The following is an 18,404-nucleotide window of genomic DNA, read 5'->3' as shown; positions in this document are numbered from 1 at the left end:
AGCCCAGAACACATTCCGAGTTAGACACCGGGGTTGAGCCGTCTTCCGACGTTTGCCAGTGAACGTTTACACCAGGAGACTGTGGAACACTGCAGCCGGTACAGGACCTTACCATTACCATTTGCTGCTTCTACTGTCAAAATATTTAGGCTGATATTATATCCAAATTTCTCACTGGCCAGGTACATACTACTCCCGAGCCGCAGCGGGATCCGGCCAGTGCTGCCGGCGAGTCCCTGTGCGGAAACTTTCAGCCTTAAAACCTGCCGGTGGCAGAGCGCGGTGCGTAGGCCGGCAGCGGAGGGGCAGAGCAGCCTGCTGGTGAAGCGCCCCAGGACAGAGCGAGCAGCTGGCCACCGCTCGCAGGATGCAGCGGCAAGCCTCGCCGCCGGCCCTGGCAGGGGCACCTGCGGCTCCTGCTGGTGGGCGCGGACCAGAAAGGAGGAGAGGGGAGGCATAACGCTTGTCCAGAAGCATTTGAGGTGGTCAGCCCATGGACCAGACCCTCCGTCCCTCTAATTGTATTCTCCCTCACAGCAGCATTCTGCTCTTCCAGAGAGACCGTACTTGCTCTGCTTGAGGAACAAACTGATGCTGAATATCCCAGGAAATGCAAGGTAAATCTTCTGAATCAGTAAAACTCTTTTTTCTGAAGCATTTGGTCTTTTCCATGGTAGCCAACATTATAGGAGGTGTCTGTGAAAGGCACGACTCCCTGCTTTAGAAAAGAGCTGCAATTTCAGAGAGGCCTGAGGTGCTTTTACATCAGCAAAACTAATTCTTCACAGCAGAAATTGAGCCGCCTTACACGAGCAACTTTCTTCCACATCACTTGTGATACACCTTCCATGGTACCCACGGTACAGAGAGAGCAGACGGTTTCCCCAGAGAAGTACCTGTATATAAACACGACAATGAAGCTGTGATAAAGAGGGTCAAGTACAAATGAAACCCACCATGACTGCAACAGGAGGTGATTACCTCCAGTAACGCTCCTGACAGATTTATTGTCCAACGGGCAGGTGGTATCCTACACAGAAAGTATCTTTTTGGGCCACCCTAGAGTGGACGCAGCAACAAAGAATGGATTCTAGCTGAGATATATGCAGTGTTACTTCTCCGCGGTGGGTGCTTCACTTGCCGTCCTGTCCCAGCAAGGTTGGTCATGTTCCTCCCCCACGTTGAAGACTCACCAGCCAGAGCGCCTCAGGCCTATTGTGTGAGTCTGTACTGGCAGAATGGGCATTAAAACGCCAATATTGTTTTGGTTTACAATGCTCTTACTTGTTCTGTTGCGCTTACTGTTTTGATTGGCACTCTTAAAACTAATCCAGCTTTTTCCCTTTTTTCTTTAAATAATCCAGTTTTTAAATCGGATGCCATTTTGGCCAGAAAAACACTGGATAATAAGTGAATGCTATTTCACACAACGCATTATTGCCATTTCAAGGCAATAACAAGTGAAGAGCAGAGAGCATGCCAGCCGTGTGCACAGGGCGAGCGGGGTACCACCTCCCCGTGCCATACCTTCATATCCCGCAGGCGTGCCCTGGGCAGCCACAACCCGGTGCTGGGCAGACCTTCCTGGTTGGAAAAATCCCCTTGGGAGCAAAAGCCAAAGCATGTTAATGCCACTCCTATGAGGCACAAACATCAAGAAACTCCATTATGTGACAGAGAAATCATTCCCACACTAATAGACAAGTCTCTTCAACAAAAGCATCCTCCTCTTCCCGCATTCAGGAAAAGGTGTTATATCAACTGTGAGCTTTGTGTCCAGCGCCCGCACACCTTGCTGCCCACGGAGCTGCACGCACCACGGGGATTCCCGGAGCCACGGGTCTCCTCTGCTTCAGAAACTGGTTCCTCTGCTGGGACAGGGTCTGGCTCCTATGGGGGTCAACAGAACTTGTTTGAGTGTAGAAAGAGCGGTTGTGGGGGAGCTGGGACAGGCGAGCCAGAGAGCCTGCAGCGCTCCGGAGTGCGAGGGGCCAAGCCCCGATGCCCGAGCAGGGACCCCTCGAGGACCCAGCTGGTGGGTGGCGTTAATCACGTTAATCACCGGCCTGCCTAGACGCAGCCCCGAGGTAAGGGCGCTCGGCCCCGAGCCCGGAGCCGTTCTGCGTCTGCTGCGGCAGCACAAGGAGCGGGGGGGCCCCCGCGGGGACTGTCCCCAGGCCCAGCCCGGCTCGGAGACCTCCTGCCTTTCGCGCCCCGTTGCCGGGCGACGAGCTGGGTGGTGGGGCGCGGCAGCCCGGGCTCCCCCCAGAGCCGGCCCCGGCCAAGAGCGGCTCGGCGGGGCGGTGGGCTGCCCGCCCGAGGCCCCCGCAACGCGGCAGGACGGGACGGGGGGGGTCACCGCGGAGGGGAGCCGCGGCGCCGGGCGGGCGGCGCCGGTGCCCCGGAACGGCACAGGGCAGCCGGTCCCGGCACCTCCCCGGGGGCCCCGGCCGTCCTTCCGCGGCGGGGGCTGGGCGCGGCGCTCGGCCCGCCGCACCGGGCCTCGGTGCCCGCCGTCGGGGCGGCGCGGCCGCCGGTCTGCCCGGCGCGGGGGCGGGCGCGGCGGGGCGGGCGCCAGGGGGCGCTGTGCCCGTGCGGAAGAGCCGGCTCCGACGGCGCGCACGCAGGCGCAGAGGGGCTGCGGCGGCGGCGGGGGGCAGCGGAGCGTGGGGCCGTCCCTGCGCCGCGGCCTCGGCGGGGAGCACCGGGACCGTCCCTGCCCCGCAGCCGCCGCTGGTCACGGGAGGGCGGGCGGGCAGCCGTCGGTCCGGACCGGCGGCTTTCTCCCTCTCTCCCTCCCTCACTCCCGCCGTGGCCGCCGTTCCCGTAGCGAACGAGCGAACCTTTTCCCTGTGTTCCTTTGTGGCGCTCTCCGGCCGCGCGTACTTCGTTGTCTGCCCTGGTGGCAGCCCCGCACCCCGGGCCCTGCGCCCCCCCTTGTCACTTTGCTAAGTAATAATTTCCACGTCCAATTCCATTTCTTCTCTAGTTCTGAAATCTCCAAGCCATCAGCAAGGAGGATAGTTCACATGAAAACTAATTACACAAAATCAATATTTAATCACAGCGCAGCATCCTGATCCTGCAGAATAAAATCCCTCTAAAACTCTCCTGCCATATACAAATACTTCTCGGCCGCTTATTTATAGATCTCATTTATATGTGGGTGTGTTTTTTTTTGTGGGAGTAATTTTCATTTTTATTTTTTAAAGCTATCGACGCGTGCGAGCCGTGGACACCCGAAGTGCATTATCCTGCGGCTGCTCTTAACCCCCCCGGGCCCGACGGCTGTTTGTCCCCGCGGGGCGGCCGCGCTCCGGCACCCCCCTCCCGCTGTAACGCCTGGGCGCTGGCGGGGCTCCGGCCGGCCCCGACGGGGCGCGCCGCTCGGGGACCGGCTAGGGCTTCGCCTGCTCCGCCGGCCCGGCGGGGCCGCCGGGCCGCTCCTCCTCCCCTCCGCCGCTCTCGGGCGGGCTTCGCCCGGGCGGGCGGTGCGGGCCGGGCCGCGCCAAGCCCCGCCGGTCGGTTCCGTCCCCGGTGCCCCCAGCTCCGCCGGCTCAGCGCGGCTCCGTGAGCGGCGGCGGCGGCGGCGGGGCCGGGGCGGGCGGGGCGCGGGGCCGGGCGGCGCGGCGGAGCCACCTTAACGGCGAGCCCCGCCCCGGGCGGCGCGGCGCTCATTGGCGCAGCCCCGATGGCTGAAATTCATCGCTGAAATGCAAAACTTGTTGCTGCTCCGCCAGCGCCGGGTGAGAGCGAGGGAGCGCGCAGGGGAGCGCGGCGCAGCCCTCCCAGCGCCCGCACGCAGCGCCGGCCCCGCCGCCCGCACCGGCCCCGCCACCGCCACCGCCACCGTCACCGCCGCCGCCGCCGCCGCCGCCGGAGCCCTGCGAACCGCGGGCAGCGCACGGCGGGCCGGCGATGCGGCGCGCAGCTCCCGGCGGCCGGAGCCTATGAGCGGCGGCGCGCCGCCCCGTCGGCTCTCGGGCAGCGCAGCGCGGCCGGCGCCGGGCGGCAGCGGGCGGAGAGCCGCCGGGGTGAGCGCGGGCGGGCGGGCGGCGGCAGCGGCGCGGCAGGATGTGAGCGGGGCGGCCGAGCGGCGGCCGGCGGGGAGCGGCGGGCAGCGGGGACGGCGGAGCGGCGCGGCGCGGAGCGGAGCGGCCATGCCCTTCTGAGGAGCCGCGCAGGATGTTCGCGCTGGAGCAGTTCGAGCCGCAGAGCGGCGGCCGGAGCGGCGGGCAGGCGGAGCGGGGCTTCGGCCAGCCCGGACTGAGCATGAGCGCGCACTTCAAGGCGCCGGCCTTCCCCGGCGGCGGCCCGGCGGCGGCGGCGGCGGTGGACCCGGCCCTGGGCGCGCTGGGCGAGCCGCCCCTCCTGGGCATGAACATGAGCCTGCCCGGGGACGCGTACGGCTTCCCGGGCCGCGGCCCCGCCGAGCTGCACGGCGGCGGCATGCAGCCGCCGGTGCACGGCTTCTTCGGCGGGCAGCAGCCGCACGGCGGCCACGGCGGCGCCCACCACCCCCACCAGCACCCCCCGCACTTCGGCGGCAACTTCGGGCCCGACCCCGGCGCCTCCTGCGTGCACGGCGGCCGGCTCCTGGGCTACAGCGGCGCGCTGGGCGGGCAGACGGCGTTCGCCGACGGCTACGAGCACATGGCCGAGAGCCAGGGCGGCGAGGGCTTCGGGCAGCAGCGCCCCGGCAACCTGCCCGACTTCCAGCACCACAGCGCCGGCGGCTCCAGCCACGCCGTGCCGGCGCCCTGCCTGCCCCTCGACCAGTCCCCCAACCGCGCCGCCTCCTTCCACGGGCTGCCGGCGGCCGGCTCCTCCGAGCCCCACGGCCTGGAGCAGCGGCGGCTCCCCGCGCAGGGCGGCGTGGACTCGCTGGAATACAATTACCCCGGCGACGGCCCCGCCGGCCACTTCGAGCTGCCCGTCTTCTCCCCGTCGGAGCCCGAGGGGCAGTTGCCGCACTACGGCGGCGGGCGGCAGGTGCCGGCGGGCGGCAGCTTCGCGGGGGCGCCCGCCCTGCCCCGGGCGCCGGGCATGGCCGTGGCCAAGGCGCACCCGCCGCAGCAGCACGGCGTCTTCTTTGAGCGCTTCGGGGGGGCGCGGAAGATGTCCACCAGCCTGGAGCCGGGGGCCAGCGCCAGGCACCCGCTGATGCAGCAGCAGCAGCCGCCGCCGCCGCAGCCGCCGCAGCAGCCGCCGGGCTTGCTGGCCAGACAGAACTCCTGCCCGCCAGCCATCCCTAGGCAACAGCAAACAGAAGCCAACGCTCCCAACCCCAACCTGCAGGACAATGGGCCCATAATGCAGAACCAGCATGCACAGTTTGAATACCCTATTCACAGACTGGAGAACAGGAATATGCATCCCTACACCGACCCCGTGTTTAATATGCAGCACCCTCCTCCGCAACAGCCACCAAATCAAAGACTGCAGCACTTCGATGCCCCCTACGTGAGCGTCGCCAAGAGGCCGCGGTTCGACTTCCCCGGCAATCCCGGTGTCGAGCGCTGCGCCTCCTGGGGCAGCGGCATGCACGGCCCCGCCATGGAGAGCCACCTCTCCCCGACGGCCTACCCCGGCCTGCCGGGCGAGTTCACCCCGCCGGCACCTGAGGCCTTCGGGGGGCCACTGCCGCACGGCGGCCCCGAGCACCCGGCGCTGGCCCAGCGCCAGAACGCGGCCCTGGTGATGAAGCAGATGGCCTCGCGCAGCCAGCAGCGCCTGCGGCCGCCCAGCCTGCAGCAGCTGGGGCACCATGGCGAGGTGGGCCCACCCGGCGGCCTGCCCCCGCCCGCCTTCGAGCGGGAGGCCGGAAGTGGCGGCCGCAGCTTCGACCCGCCAGCGCCGCATCTGGCCCCCGACAGCGCCTGGTTCGCGGGGCCGCCGCCGCCCGGGGAGTTGCTGTCGCGGCGCATGGCAGCTCCGGGGCTGCCGGCCGAGGCGGCCCCCCACGAGCTGGGCCTGCAGCCGGGCGGTGCCGCCGTGCTCTTCCGCCCGGGCGCCAGCGGGCTGGGGCTGCAGGAGCCGCTGCGGATGGCGGGCGAGGGGCCGGCGCAGGCCTTGCCCTCACCCGGCGTCCACCCGCCCTTCGCACCCGCCATGGGTGGCCTCTCGCAGCTGCAGTCACCGGGCAGCGGCGTGGCGATGCCCAGCGCCCCTGCCGAGCGCCGCGGCCCCACCGACTTTGCTGCCCAGCCCGGCTTCCCCTTCGCGGCAGCAGCACGGCAGCCAGCGGCCCATGGGGCTGCGCCCGCCCTCAGCGCCTCGCCGGGCGCCTACCCGCCGCCCCCACCTGAGTTCCCCCCGCCGCCGCCACCACGGCCCGCTGCCAGCAAGCTGGGCGCCCTCTCGCTGGGCTCCTTCAGCAAGCCGGCCAGCAAGGACAACGTCTTTGGGCAGAGCTGCCTGGCCGCCCTCTCCACTGCCTGCCAGAACATGATCGCCAGCCTGGGCGCCCCCAACCTCAACGTCACCTTCAACAAGAAGAGCCCAGCAGAGGCCAAGCGCAAGCTCAGCCAGGCCGAGCCCGACCCGCCGCCGCCTGCCGCCCCGGACTACTTCCCGGCGGGACCGCCAGCGGGCGGGGGTGGCGCGGGCAAGGCCTCGGGCACTGCCCCGCTGCTGCCCGCCGAGAGCAGCCTCTCGCCCGGCTATGCGCTGGAGCCGGCGGCCGGCGGAGAGGGGAAGGCAGGCGGCGGGCGGGGGCGGGGCCGCCGGAAACGGGACAGCGGGCACGTCAGCCCCGGCACCTTCTTCGAGAAGTTCTCGGCCGCGGAGGGCGGTGGGGCTGGTGTCAGCCCAGGGCAGCCGGCGGTGCCGGCGGTGGCGGGGGGCCCGCCAGGGAGCGCGGGCACGGAGCGTGGCGGGGGTACGCCCCACGACAAGCCCCTCACCTCGCCCTCCTGGGGCAAGGGTGGCGAGCTGCTGCTGGGGGAGCAGCCTGACCTGATGTCCTCCCTGGACAGTGGCATCCAGAGCGTGACCAAGTCAGACGGCAGCTCCCCGCACGTGGACTTTCCCGACGAGGTCAGCACCAGCTATGGCAACGAGGACGAGGTGTCCTCCAGCTCCGACAACGCCGCCTCCAAGCCCACCCGCAGCCCGCTGCTGGGCGGCTCGCCCAAGCTGCCCCGTGGGGAGCACGCACTTCTCAATGGACAGAAGCCCCTGGCCCTCGGCCTCCTCAGTACGTCTACCTCGACCCCCGACAGCTACGGGCTCAGCACCACGGCGGGCGCCCACCCCGGCACGCCGGGCATGGAGCAGGTGCGGACCCCCACGAGCACCTCGGCCCAGGACGAGATCCACCCCCTGGAGATCCTGCAGGCGCAAATCCAGCTCCAGCGGCAGCAGTTCAGCATCTCGGAAGACCAGCCCTTGGGGCTGAAGAGCAAGAAGGGGGAGTGCGCGGGGCAGAACGGGGACAGCGACCTGGGCAGCTGCTGCTCGGAGGGCGTCAAGGGCGCCATGAGCACCATCGACCTGGACTCCCTGATGGCGGAGCACAACTCCACCTGGTACCTGCCTGGTGAGAAGGCCCTGATGGAGGGGCAGGAGGAGGACAAGCCCATGGCGCCCTGGGAGAAGCCTAAACCCACGAACCCCAGCAAAGAAGGTATCGGTTGTCCCACGCGGGTGCTGTCCCACGGGGGGATAGGGGAAGGGGAGGTGGTGAGGCTCCGGCCCCGGGATGCCAGGCGCACGCTGGCCCCAGACCAGCTCCACTCCTGGCAGGGACCGCGGTGGGTGCCAGGCACCTTCCTGCACTGGGCTGGGGCTGCGGGATGCCAGGCGGCCCTGCCAGGGTGGCGGGTGGCGGGGACGAAGCACCTGCTGCCTGGCTGGCCCCGGGTGATGGCCAGCCCCGCGGCCATCTCTGCCACCATCCCCATCCCCATTGTGCCTCCTGGGAGCAGCCGCTGAGGGCTGCGGCAGCATGGGCTGGTGCGGGGCTCCCGGGGGTGTGGGGCGAGGGGCTCCCAGCGGAGCCCCGGCCGTGCTCCCAGGACTGGGGGGCCACGGAGGGGGGCTGCAGGCGTGGGGTGCTGCGGAGGTGGGTCCTGCAGAGCCCCGTGTTGGCCTAACCTTCTGGCCATTTCCCCCAAACCGTTGCAGAGATCTTCCTAAACCGTGAAAACAGGGATTTGTTAGTGGTGCTGTCCCTCCGATGCCAGGTAATTCCCTGCCTGTGTTAAGAGCCTACTGGCAGTGTGATACCGCGCTGAGAGGCTCTTAACATTATTTTTTTTTTCTGTATTAGAAAGGCAATTTAAAATAAGGCTCTGGGTTTGCTGGTATAAAACTTGCTTAGTTGACAGATGTTTAATTTCGACATTAGTTGTCATTTTTGATCCTTCCCCGTGTCCAGAGGGCATCATAATTCCCCAAGCTCAGGAAAAAAATATTTTAATGGAAAGCCCTCTATTATAAAAGCTGTTTAAGATAAAGATGATTATAGATTCAATTGGTTTCTATTTTATCTTCTCAAAGCCGTATTTTCCAAGCCGCCTGACTGTGTGAATATTACAATAGATGCACGTGCATGTATCTGCTGTATGAATGCACGCAGGCAATTTTTTGATGTGCTATAAGTACACGTGCATAATTTACGCAATATAAACTCATTATTCGTGCCGAGGAAAGTTGATGTTTTGGCACTACCAGTGTAGTTCAAAATTGTTTTCATTACATCTGGTTGTACAGACTGACTTTTTACAGTCCTCCGCGTTTAGTAATTTTGCTAAGAAAGGTGTTGGGAAAATCAAAAGGGAGCTGGGTGGAAAACCGGGCAATTTCCTACCCCCGGTTCTGGTTGGCTTTCCAGCTTTGGCTTTCTGAAGCGTGAATCCTAGCCCCCACGGTTTGTCTCTTTGTTCATGTTTAATGCCCAGCGCAGGAGACTCTCGTTTCAAGCGGGAGTGTTTAGCATGCACAGCAGACTCTAGGAAGCCCATCAGCATTCTCCATGCTTCACCCAGGCAAGGACATAAATTGGTTTGTTTGGGGCCCTTCTTTTCCATTTTTAAATGGAGTTGCACACAGCATCCTTCCTGGCCCCTTCTCTTTTATTGTTTCTTGTACACAACATCTAGATCTGACTGGATCAATAGCTAGTTAGCACAAATCACAGTTCCTGTCACTTCTACCTTGGCAGCCTCGAACACATATATACGTTCTCTCACAACACACACACACACACACACGCACCCCCCGTTATGTGTGCACTCTCACACACACGCGCATACAGATACGCGCGGATCTACACTCCGTGCTGAATTTAGAAACAGATTTTGAAAGAGTAACATAATTTCATGGATTAAAAAAAAATCCTGAGCAGTGATTTAATCCTGAACAGCACATTTATTAAAACTGTAATTTGGCTTAAAATTATGTGTATTTTATATATATGTGTCATATGGAGCGATGCTTTCTTGAACATCTTTACCAGCACTCCTACGTTCATTTTGATCACCGCTATTCTTAGTAACATCTAGTGAAATAAGTAATTGCTTTCTGGTTGCGATAACCACAATGTTGCTGTTAAAACAGTTCATCACTTGGAAGGAAAACCATTTAATCAGTGTTCCTATATAAGGATATGTTTTAGTGTTTCAGCGGCTTAACATAAAATAGCAAACCAGTTTTACAACAATGCATAGAGGCACTCGTTTTGTTTCACACTTTAGTCACTTGAAGGATTTGAATGGGCTGGTTCTTCGGATGAGGAAATTCAGATAGACCAGCGGAGAATTTACTTTAACTGTTGTTGGGAGTGATAAAGATACAATAGGTGAGACAAAACAGGCTCTTCTCCTCGGTTGGTGGAAATAATTCAACTTTATTTACATTGACTTCCCCCCAGTGTTTGAAACTGTGTTTAAGAAAAGGCTTTATTTATCCAGTGATGGAGATTTTAAACCTTTTCAGTCGACTGGGATTTGCATCCGTGGTATTTGTTCCAGCAGTTCCCCGGTGCGCGCGCGCAGGGTGAATGCGCAGGCTTCAGACAGCACTCCTCCAAATTTCCAGCAGTTCCTAAATGTGCTTAATACGGCGCTGGGGGAGCGTTCACCATTTCGCAGTAACGTGGAATATTTGTGAGAGCGAGATTACTCGTTCGACCCAAGTTCCCTCACCAACACACAGGCATTGTTGGTGGGCTTCTTAATTACACCTGCCGTGGTGGGAGGGGGGCGTTGGGTGATTTATTCCTATTGTGGCACGGCCGCAGTCTGCACCGGCGGCTCAGCGGGCGCCGGGAAGGGGCGGCGGGTGTTGGTGGGTGCGTTCCCCCACGGCGGAGCGCTGGGCTCCCGCTGTCCCCCTCCCGCCACGCGGAGCGAGTGCCGGGACCGGAGGCTCCGGCTGCGCTGCTGGCGGTGGAGGGGCGGCTGTGGGACGGACGGGCTCGCCGAAACGCAGCAGGATCGGGAGCTGGTCAAATACTCCATTAATGCCGGGTTACTGGGGGAGGCAACTTGTTTGAGTTGTTTTAACGGCTGGTCAGATTCCTTATAGCTCGTCTCTTTTTTCCTCATGGTGGCATTGAAGTGATTTGCTGACACCCAGCAATCTGTGTGAGCTGTGGGTTCTAAAGGCAGACGGGAGCGGGTACCGTTGCTGCAGACACCTGTGCCGTCGGTGCCCGTGCGACATGAACACACCCCCGTCGCTCAGGGATCGCCTTTGGCGAGTTCTGTGCATGCGTTCACGTTTTGTTTCTGAATTTAACATTATTAATGCTGGCTGGACATGGCTCTTCGCTGAAACACAATTTTCTGTGAGGAGTTTTCTCTGATACATTGTTTCTTGTACTATCATGTTTTATGTGAAGTGGCTGATAGTTTGGTTTTTTCCCCCAAAATGCTTTCGAGAGTTTTGTGTTTTCCTCTGTGCAGCTCCGTGCAGCTAGAGCTGGGAGCGAGATAAAATAATAGAGTCTGGAGAGGTCACGTTGACTTCCAACACCGCAGCTCTACTAACAAAGAATAACCAGATCAAATTCACTTAAAAACCCAGGGCCAGTTTAATGGGTTTTTGCTTTGCCTGGTTTGACTGAACCAGAACAATTTCCCCTTCAGTGAAATGTTGATTAGTATTCTCTAGAAACCCAGTAATTAAGTTCTGGTGGGCTTTTGTTTTTACTTTTTAATTGAAATTTCGGAGGTCCCATACTGCAGATGTCAGGTGAAGACATCAATAAGTAACCTAGGACCACGCAGGTGTTGATTGGAAAAAATGAGAATATTTTTATGTGCTCGGTGGGCGTTGGGCTCGTCTGCCCGAGCTGATGGGCACGTGCAGTGCAGCACAGTTAGTTTTCATCTTTGAGTTTTTGTTAATATTTCATCACAACACCGAACCTATCGTTTGAACGAGCCAGCAGGCCAGAACTCTTGACGAAGCAGTATGTAACATCTGTAAATTACTACCAAATACATGAACAAAGGTCAAATTTGGTCCAGATGCAGCTAGGAGCCTTTGTTTTCTTTCTCTTCCTAGTATGTTCTGCTGCGTGCCTTTATTTTAACTACCACTAAATTCTTTCGGAGGCTTTACCAAGGGACTAGGTTTGTTCACTGAGAGTGATTTTGTCGGAGCTCTTTGGGGTATTTCAAGCACTGAAATATCATTGAAAGCAGTGTGTGATCTGGACGGGGTTCGTACTGTAGCCGGGGTTGTTGGAAAGGAGTTCACGGATGAAGCTCAGCGCGCTTTGCAGCGATGGATCTGCGATTCCCGATGATGCTTTGTTTGCTTCTAAGGGCTGTTTAAACTTACACAAAGAATTTTAACAGTTACAGAAAAAATATGCTATTACCTTTGCCAAGAAGTTACGTGATGTGCTCCAAAGATATGAAATACATCTTTAATAAATGATCTGGATTAGGATGCAGATTTATGAGGAAAAAATACACCCGTTGCATATCGTAGGAGAGAGTTCAGTGTGCATTAGGTTTGGGTTTAATATGATCTTTTAAACTCTTCTGACCTGTTTAAAAAAAAAAAAAGAGAGTTTGCCCGTGCTTGGCTTGGCTTGATGTGAATGACAGTAATACTCCATTGTGTACTTTGACCGACTGTAATTTTTAATATTTTCTGCTAGAAAATGGTCCTGTTTAGAAATGTTTTCCTTTGTTTTATAAACATTCTGCAGTAGTGTGTTTGTAGACCTTTATGGCAAATATTAGAGAAGGCAAGGGGCAGGGTTTTCAATATTATTTGCTATTGCTGCTGTAATGCAATAAGATATTTAATGCAGAAAGTGTGTGAATTTATTGGCATTTCAGTAACTGCCATAACCACTCCGTTTGCCTTTACGTCCATCCACCTATCTGTCTGCTTATTAATTTTTGGTCTTTGGATTTACCTGTTCCGCCTATTTTAGTGGACGGTCTAGCTGTATTTGAATCGGTGCAGATCACAAATTTGGTTTGCATCATGGTGCTTTCTTTTACCAAAGTCTGTTGTTTTATAACGGCACGTTTAGTCCTGAGGTCAGTTTGAACTGGGATGTTTTGTACCTGCTTGGTGTGGGAGTACGTGAGACAGACTTTGGGGGATATATTTCTTGAAATTGGTGTGTGAATGTGTTTCAGATCTTTACGTATGATGTAAAAGGAAATGAATTAGACTTAATATTTATATATGAGCTTAGATGAGAGCATAGATTTATTCTGTTCTGTGATGTATTACACTATGTCTGCTCTAAATTTTTAAGGTGCAATACCTGTTTTTTTTACCAATGACCTAGTGGAATGCTCTGCCATAAAACTGCAAATAATTTTTGCTAAGAAAAAGTTATTAATCAGTGATACCTACAGATACATTTTGTTGTTACTTGTATAGAGCAAAGGATAAGGCATTAAACAAAAGTCCAACCTAAAAGTATATCGGCTGCTTTTATTTGTAACAGCTGGCTCCCAGCTTCTGCAGGGCTCTGTACCAGGGAGAGGTTTTGGTGTAGCAAAATGTCTTTATGTCTTTATGTGGCCATATAAAATTTTAGTACTAGACAAATTACTGCACATTTTTAGCCTGTGGTTCCTTGTATATTTCTATTAAATACAAGCGTGAGAAGAGTTTTCACAGAAAGTGTAAAGCCAGCTCTAAAATGAATCTTCAGGTGGCCTAACACATTGCTTTTCTAGTGCTGAATTTACTGAAATATCATAAACAGTTTAATTATGTACTTCCTTGAGCACGTTGAGCACTGAGAATATCAAAAGAGACCAGTCACATTGTGGTTAGTGGGATCCTTCCCTGGTTTGTCACTACATAAAATAGATCGTCCTCACCGTGTTTGGGGCCGGAGTGCTTCGAGTGCAGCAGGGACCGCTAACGCGCGTCAGGCGCCGGATACCCGCCTGTCCATGGCGCCGCTGCTCCAGCCAGCGGCCGGCTCTCGGTTGAACCAGCTGGGTTTTTCCATTGAAAAATTTAAGCCCTTGAAAAGATCAAACTTTGCACCTGTAAATACAAGCTTATAGTTTGCAGGACATTTTTAAGATCGATGCGCTGTTTTTTCAAATGCAGAAGTATTCTTGTTTCAATTATTTGAGGGGCATTTTTTAAAAGAGAGAGCTTCCGTTAATGAGATATATTTAGAATGTGGCTTGCTCGTGCACTTCCTCAGCACCAATTCTTGGATAAGGGACACAGGGCAGGGAACCCTGCAGAAATTAAATAGGTGAAGCTGTGGAATCTTCCAGGAAATTCAAGGTCCACCCTGGCTTTCCTGATCTTGGTTAGATTTCTCTACTTTTAAAACGTAAATCTGAATTTTTGCTATTCTGTAGATAGACCCAGTTTGCAGCCGGTGATAAAGTGACTAGCTTATGTAAAAATACTGGTATTTGTAGTTGGCTGCTTTTCCTTTGCCAAACACTTTTATGTTGGTGCAGTTAAAACATTACAAATTATTAGTGACCTTTTTTAGTGCAAAATATTTTTTTTTCAAATTTAAATATATTTTATGGATTATGTGCCAATATTCCAAAGTCAAATACCTTTTAAATTTAAAGCTGAGAATTGAACAGCTGGAAGTCTAATCCATTAATTTTTACAAGCTGACTTTCTTAATACTTCAAAGAGAACATCTCAGATGATATTGCTGTGCTTCTCCTCTCCTCAGCACCCCTTCTTCTTGTCTCCCCCGCAAGCGCTCTTTCTTCTACCTCTTCACGTTCTGCTCATCCCCTGGCAAATGGCAAAAGCACGTGCATGCGGGGAATGCATTTTCCTTAGTTGGTGGAGTGAGTGGTAAGACTTGATGATCCAGATATGTACTCTCTTAGCGTGTACTTTTTACCTATGTACTGATGCAAAAAAACCCCAACCGTGGTCACTACTTTTCTAGTAGTCTTCCCCCCTGTACTTGAGTTATTTTTTTGTAACAGTACAAGCGTTATCGTCAGAGCGTTTGTGTTCAGGAGCCGGGTGTTCTGGGCTTGTGCCCTTTCGAGGCACCTGACTCAAACCTAGAGCGCATCCCTGTCCCGTAGGACCGGGTCTGATCCACGCTGGCCATTTTTAAACAAAGTTTTTCCAAGTTTTGTCTTGCCCCTGTTGGACAATAACTGTTTTATCACTTCTTACGGTTTCACTCCCCGAGATGCACATCTGTATTGGTCCTGGGAAGCTCCTGAGAATGAACCGTTTCTCATCTGCGTGCTTAACTTCTGCTGGGAGGCATTAGTTGTGCAATTTATGTCTGTTTGTTTTCAATTTTAGGAAATCTATTTGTGTCTGTTTAGTATTTTAACGTAAAAACACAGTGCATGACACTGCGCCATCTGAATTTTTATTAGCATTTAAGATTTGACTAAAGAAGCTTTTTTTTTGGTTTGGTAAGCAGAAATCTGGTTATGTTTAAGTGCTGCTTTGATAGATTTTTTACATTAAAACAAATACAGTGTATTTGAGTCTGAACACAACATGAGTGTGAGCTCCACAGAGCCACGTTAGTTCTGTAGTGCAGAGTGCTGCGTTGGGGACGGTGCAGCATCCTCGCTTTCACGGCCAGTTTGCTTCAGCTTTAGGATATTTATCTTCCCCCCGCCCCGTTTTGAGCATGTAAAATGTGAGATGAAGAAACCGAGTTGGTGCCTTTTTTTCTTTTGACTTCTTACCTTCAGTTCTGACCGCTGGGCCTTTAGGACTTGATACTCTTGATCACAGAAAAGCCTGTAATCAGTCAGCAGTTGGGAGACAGCGTTTTTTTGTGGTAAAATATATGTTTTCAGAGTTAAGTCTGCATTTAATTAATTTTGTGAATTAGTATTCACAAAATATTAGAAAGCATTTGTATTGCTAATAGAAAGATCATCCTGAGGCTGAGGAAGCACAGTTAATTGAAAAAGCAGCCGTTTGTAAAGTGAAGAAAATTTTAAAACATTTCATACCCTAATTAAGAATATACTCTTGATTTAAAATTGAGAATATTAATTCACTGTGTGAAGCAAATACACTAAAAAACCTGGAAACAGTCATTTCCTTCCTTCCTCCTCTTAATCCTCTCCCAAAATGCAGTTTAAGAAGAAAGGCGTGACTTTATTTTTTTTTTTTTAACGTAGCCTGAAACCATTTTGCTAGAAAGATGTAAATTGATCTATTAACATAGGAAATGAAGGCTGGACGGGAGTTATCATCAGGTCAGAATTTTAAGATCTCTTTTCTAGAAAAATCTACTAATTTGGCAGGGGCCGAGGGGGGGAGTGGGTACAATCTTCCTCTCTAATGACATTTTAAAGCCTTTTGGTTGTGGATAAGAGAAGTCACGGGCAGCAGAGGATGCAGTAGATGAAGGATGTCTGAGAGACACAGATGCGAATGCATTGCAAGCAGGGCCGGGTCCCCGGGGACCAGGACTGAGCGTTCCCTCCCATCCACTGCTGGAGGTGATGCTCCGATTGTCTGTCGGGTGAAAACAGGCGGAGAGGGAGCGTCTGCGCGAGTGTTCCCGTCTCCTGGCTAGATGGCACAGTTGGTCAAGTCATTACCGTTGTACTTATGGATACTTGGGTTTATGTTTGATTTAGATCGCCGTGGAGTCTGTAGCCAGGTCCCATTCTATTATTATTTTTATTATTTAAGATCATATTTATTGCACCATAAATTGACACAGTGCTTTAGAAACCTGGGAGTAGTTCCCACTGCTGAAGAGTTACAGTCCAAATGAGATAAAACAGACATCGTTCGGCCACGCGGCTGCCAGTTTACTGGGGACTGGCGAGCCTCCGGAGGAGGTAAACCGGCAGCCGCGCGGCCGAACCACCACAGTGCTGCCAGGGCTTTAGCAGAGGATGCTGGTGGGATGCACGGTGAGATCCAGTGCTGGCAGAGCCGGAGGGACCCTGAGGACAAGTCTGGGCACTTGGGTGGCAACGAAGGCTGGCACTCCGGGACCAAACGGTGCCGGGATGGAGCGTGTGAGCAGGATTCTGGCTGCGGCAGTTAGGAAGTACGTGTAGGCAGAGGGAACGGAGGGCTGAGAGTGTCATCCCACTTGTTAATCTCATTTCTGTGTCAGTTACTTCTTCCTCCGGTGCGTTTGGTGGGGACGGTGCAGCCATACTGCCCTCCCCAGTGCAGTGTTTCTCCTTTACTGGCACATCAAAAAAACCCCAAACTCAGTTATGGCACTCCTGATCCAGTGTGTGAGTGAATTTTGAAATTAATTTCTCAGCCTGAGCAACAGGAAAAGAAACCGAAATGACGTGGAAGTAGTTTGATGCGAGGTGGGTTTTCACCTCCTCCAGACGCCTGGGGATGGAAGCATCACCGTGGGTGGGCTTCTCCTCTCCTCCGGGGGAGGGGGGAAGGAGCATCGTCCCCCCCCAGGACCTGACCCCGAGGTCTGAGCTATCCCCCTACATCACAGCACTCTGGATGACTTAAACCTGGAGTTCCCCTGGTGTGATATTGCTACAAACAGGGTATTCCTTAGAGGTGTAAGGCAGGCAGATAACTTTTTGCATCTCATGTTACAGGTACTTTTGATCTGGCTCATTTGTTTTGCTAATTTTTATTTGTGCCAAAATGTTATGCTGAAAAGCTTTTTTTGCCCGGTCTGAAAAGTAGCCCAAATTTCAGCCCAAATACAGTTTTATAAGTAAGAAAATAATAAATGTGCCTATTGTATTCTAAAAAGAAAAAGGAATTCCCCAGTAATCCCAATAAAAATTACCACAATCTATGAGACAATAATTCTGAAACACTTTAAAAATAGTATTATCATTCAAAGTGCAAAGCAGCTGGTATTTTATGATGGAACAGATTTTATTGTTGCTGGATATAGGGTCAAACACTTGTAACACATTCTTGATTTAAACAAACCAAAAACACAAGTGCTTTTTTGAAGATAAAATCAGTATGATTTTTTTTTTTTTTCTGGATGCTGTAGTTCCCTTCTCTACCTCTAAATATAGGCACATGCTGTTCTTTTTATGCTGGGAGAAACAGCTAGCATCCCAACTCCCTGTGCTCTCTTTTCCATGCCATCGTTCTAGAGGCAGAGGAAAAAATAGGACTCTTTCAAGTATAATTAAAATCTCATACTAGCTATTTTGAAATAGGCAGATCACCAAAAAAAAGAGAATAGCAAAAGATTTCTTCATTCGGTTGTTGTTTTTTTTTTTAATTATTATAATTTGCCATCAATGGGAGGTTTCATACCATCCTCTGTTAATTTGTTGTAGCTGTCTGCGAAATGGGTATGAAGGGAGATGGCTCCAAAACCGTGCTGGGGGACTGGGGCAGTTGTCACAGCAAGAGCTGCAGGGGCCTCGGGCGTCGCCTCGGCTATTTGGTGTGTCTTGAAAGTGTTTAAACTTTGTGCATGGCACAGTATGTATTACACGATAGAGTTATTTGTCCTGTAGGTGAATCAAGTCAGTATACTGCCTCCTGATTTTACTTACTTTAGCGGAGGTGCTTACGGGAATTGGAGAAAGGAGTTTGGCGCTTGCGGCCGTAGGGCTCCTGGGTGCCCCGGGCTCCGCGGGGAGGATGCCACGGTCCGGCTCCGCCAGGGCTCCCGAAGCTGCCGCGGAACGCCTGGCTGCTGTGCGGTGTGGGAGTCGGGCTGCCACGCGCCGCTTTGGAACGGTGGGGTTTTTAACAAAGCAATGCAGCTTTACTCCAAATAATTATCCAAATCCTCTTGCATTTTGTGTAGTTTTTTTCTAGAGTGGTTTATGCCAACGGTGCTGAAATAGTTCAGTTACAGAAAAGAACAGATTAAAAATCTCTTCCTTGCATCCCACAAGTGTGAGCTTCAGGAGCTGGAGAAACAGGCAGTTGGAGAGATTGTGATACAATTACGTTTTTATGTCTACCTATTAAGCATAATGAAGGGTTGGTTGCTGGCCTTAAATTTGGAAAGAGCTTAC

The 18,404-nt window shown here is 54.3% G+C and overlaps 1 protein-coding gene across 1 annotated transcript in view; it reads left to right on the top strand.

Annotated features, from left to right (window-relative positions):
- The first annotated feature begins 4,113 nt into the window (after positions 1–4,113).
- Positions 4,114–18,404, top strand: part of MN1 (MN1 proto-oncogene, transcriptional regulator) — a 35,663-nt gene continuing 21,372 nt past the window's right edge. The window contains exon 1 of the mRNA XM_082491886.1: positions 4,114–7,627. Within this exon, the coding sequence (XP_082348012.1) occupies positions 4,186–7,627 (3,442 nt within the window). The 5' untranslated portion in view covers positions 4,114–4,185. The remainder of the gene's footprint in view (positions 7,628–18,404) is intronic.

The sequence above is a fragment of the Vanellus vanellus genome (assembly GCF_965231255.1).
Source record: "Vanellus vanellus genome assembly, chromosome: 16".
In the NCBI taxonomy this organism is placed as follows: Eukaryota; Metazoa; Chordata; class Aves; order Charadriiformes; family Charadriidae; genus Vanellus; species Vanellus vanellus.
Note: the sequence above shows the minus strand (reverse complement) of the source record. Positions and strands in the feature narration are given on the sequence as shown.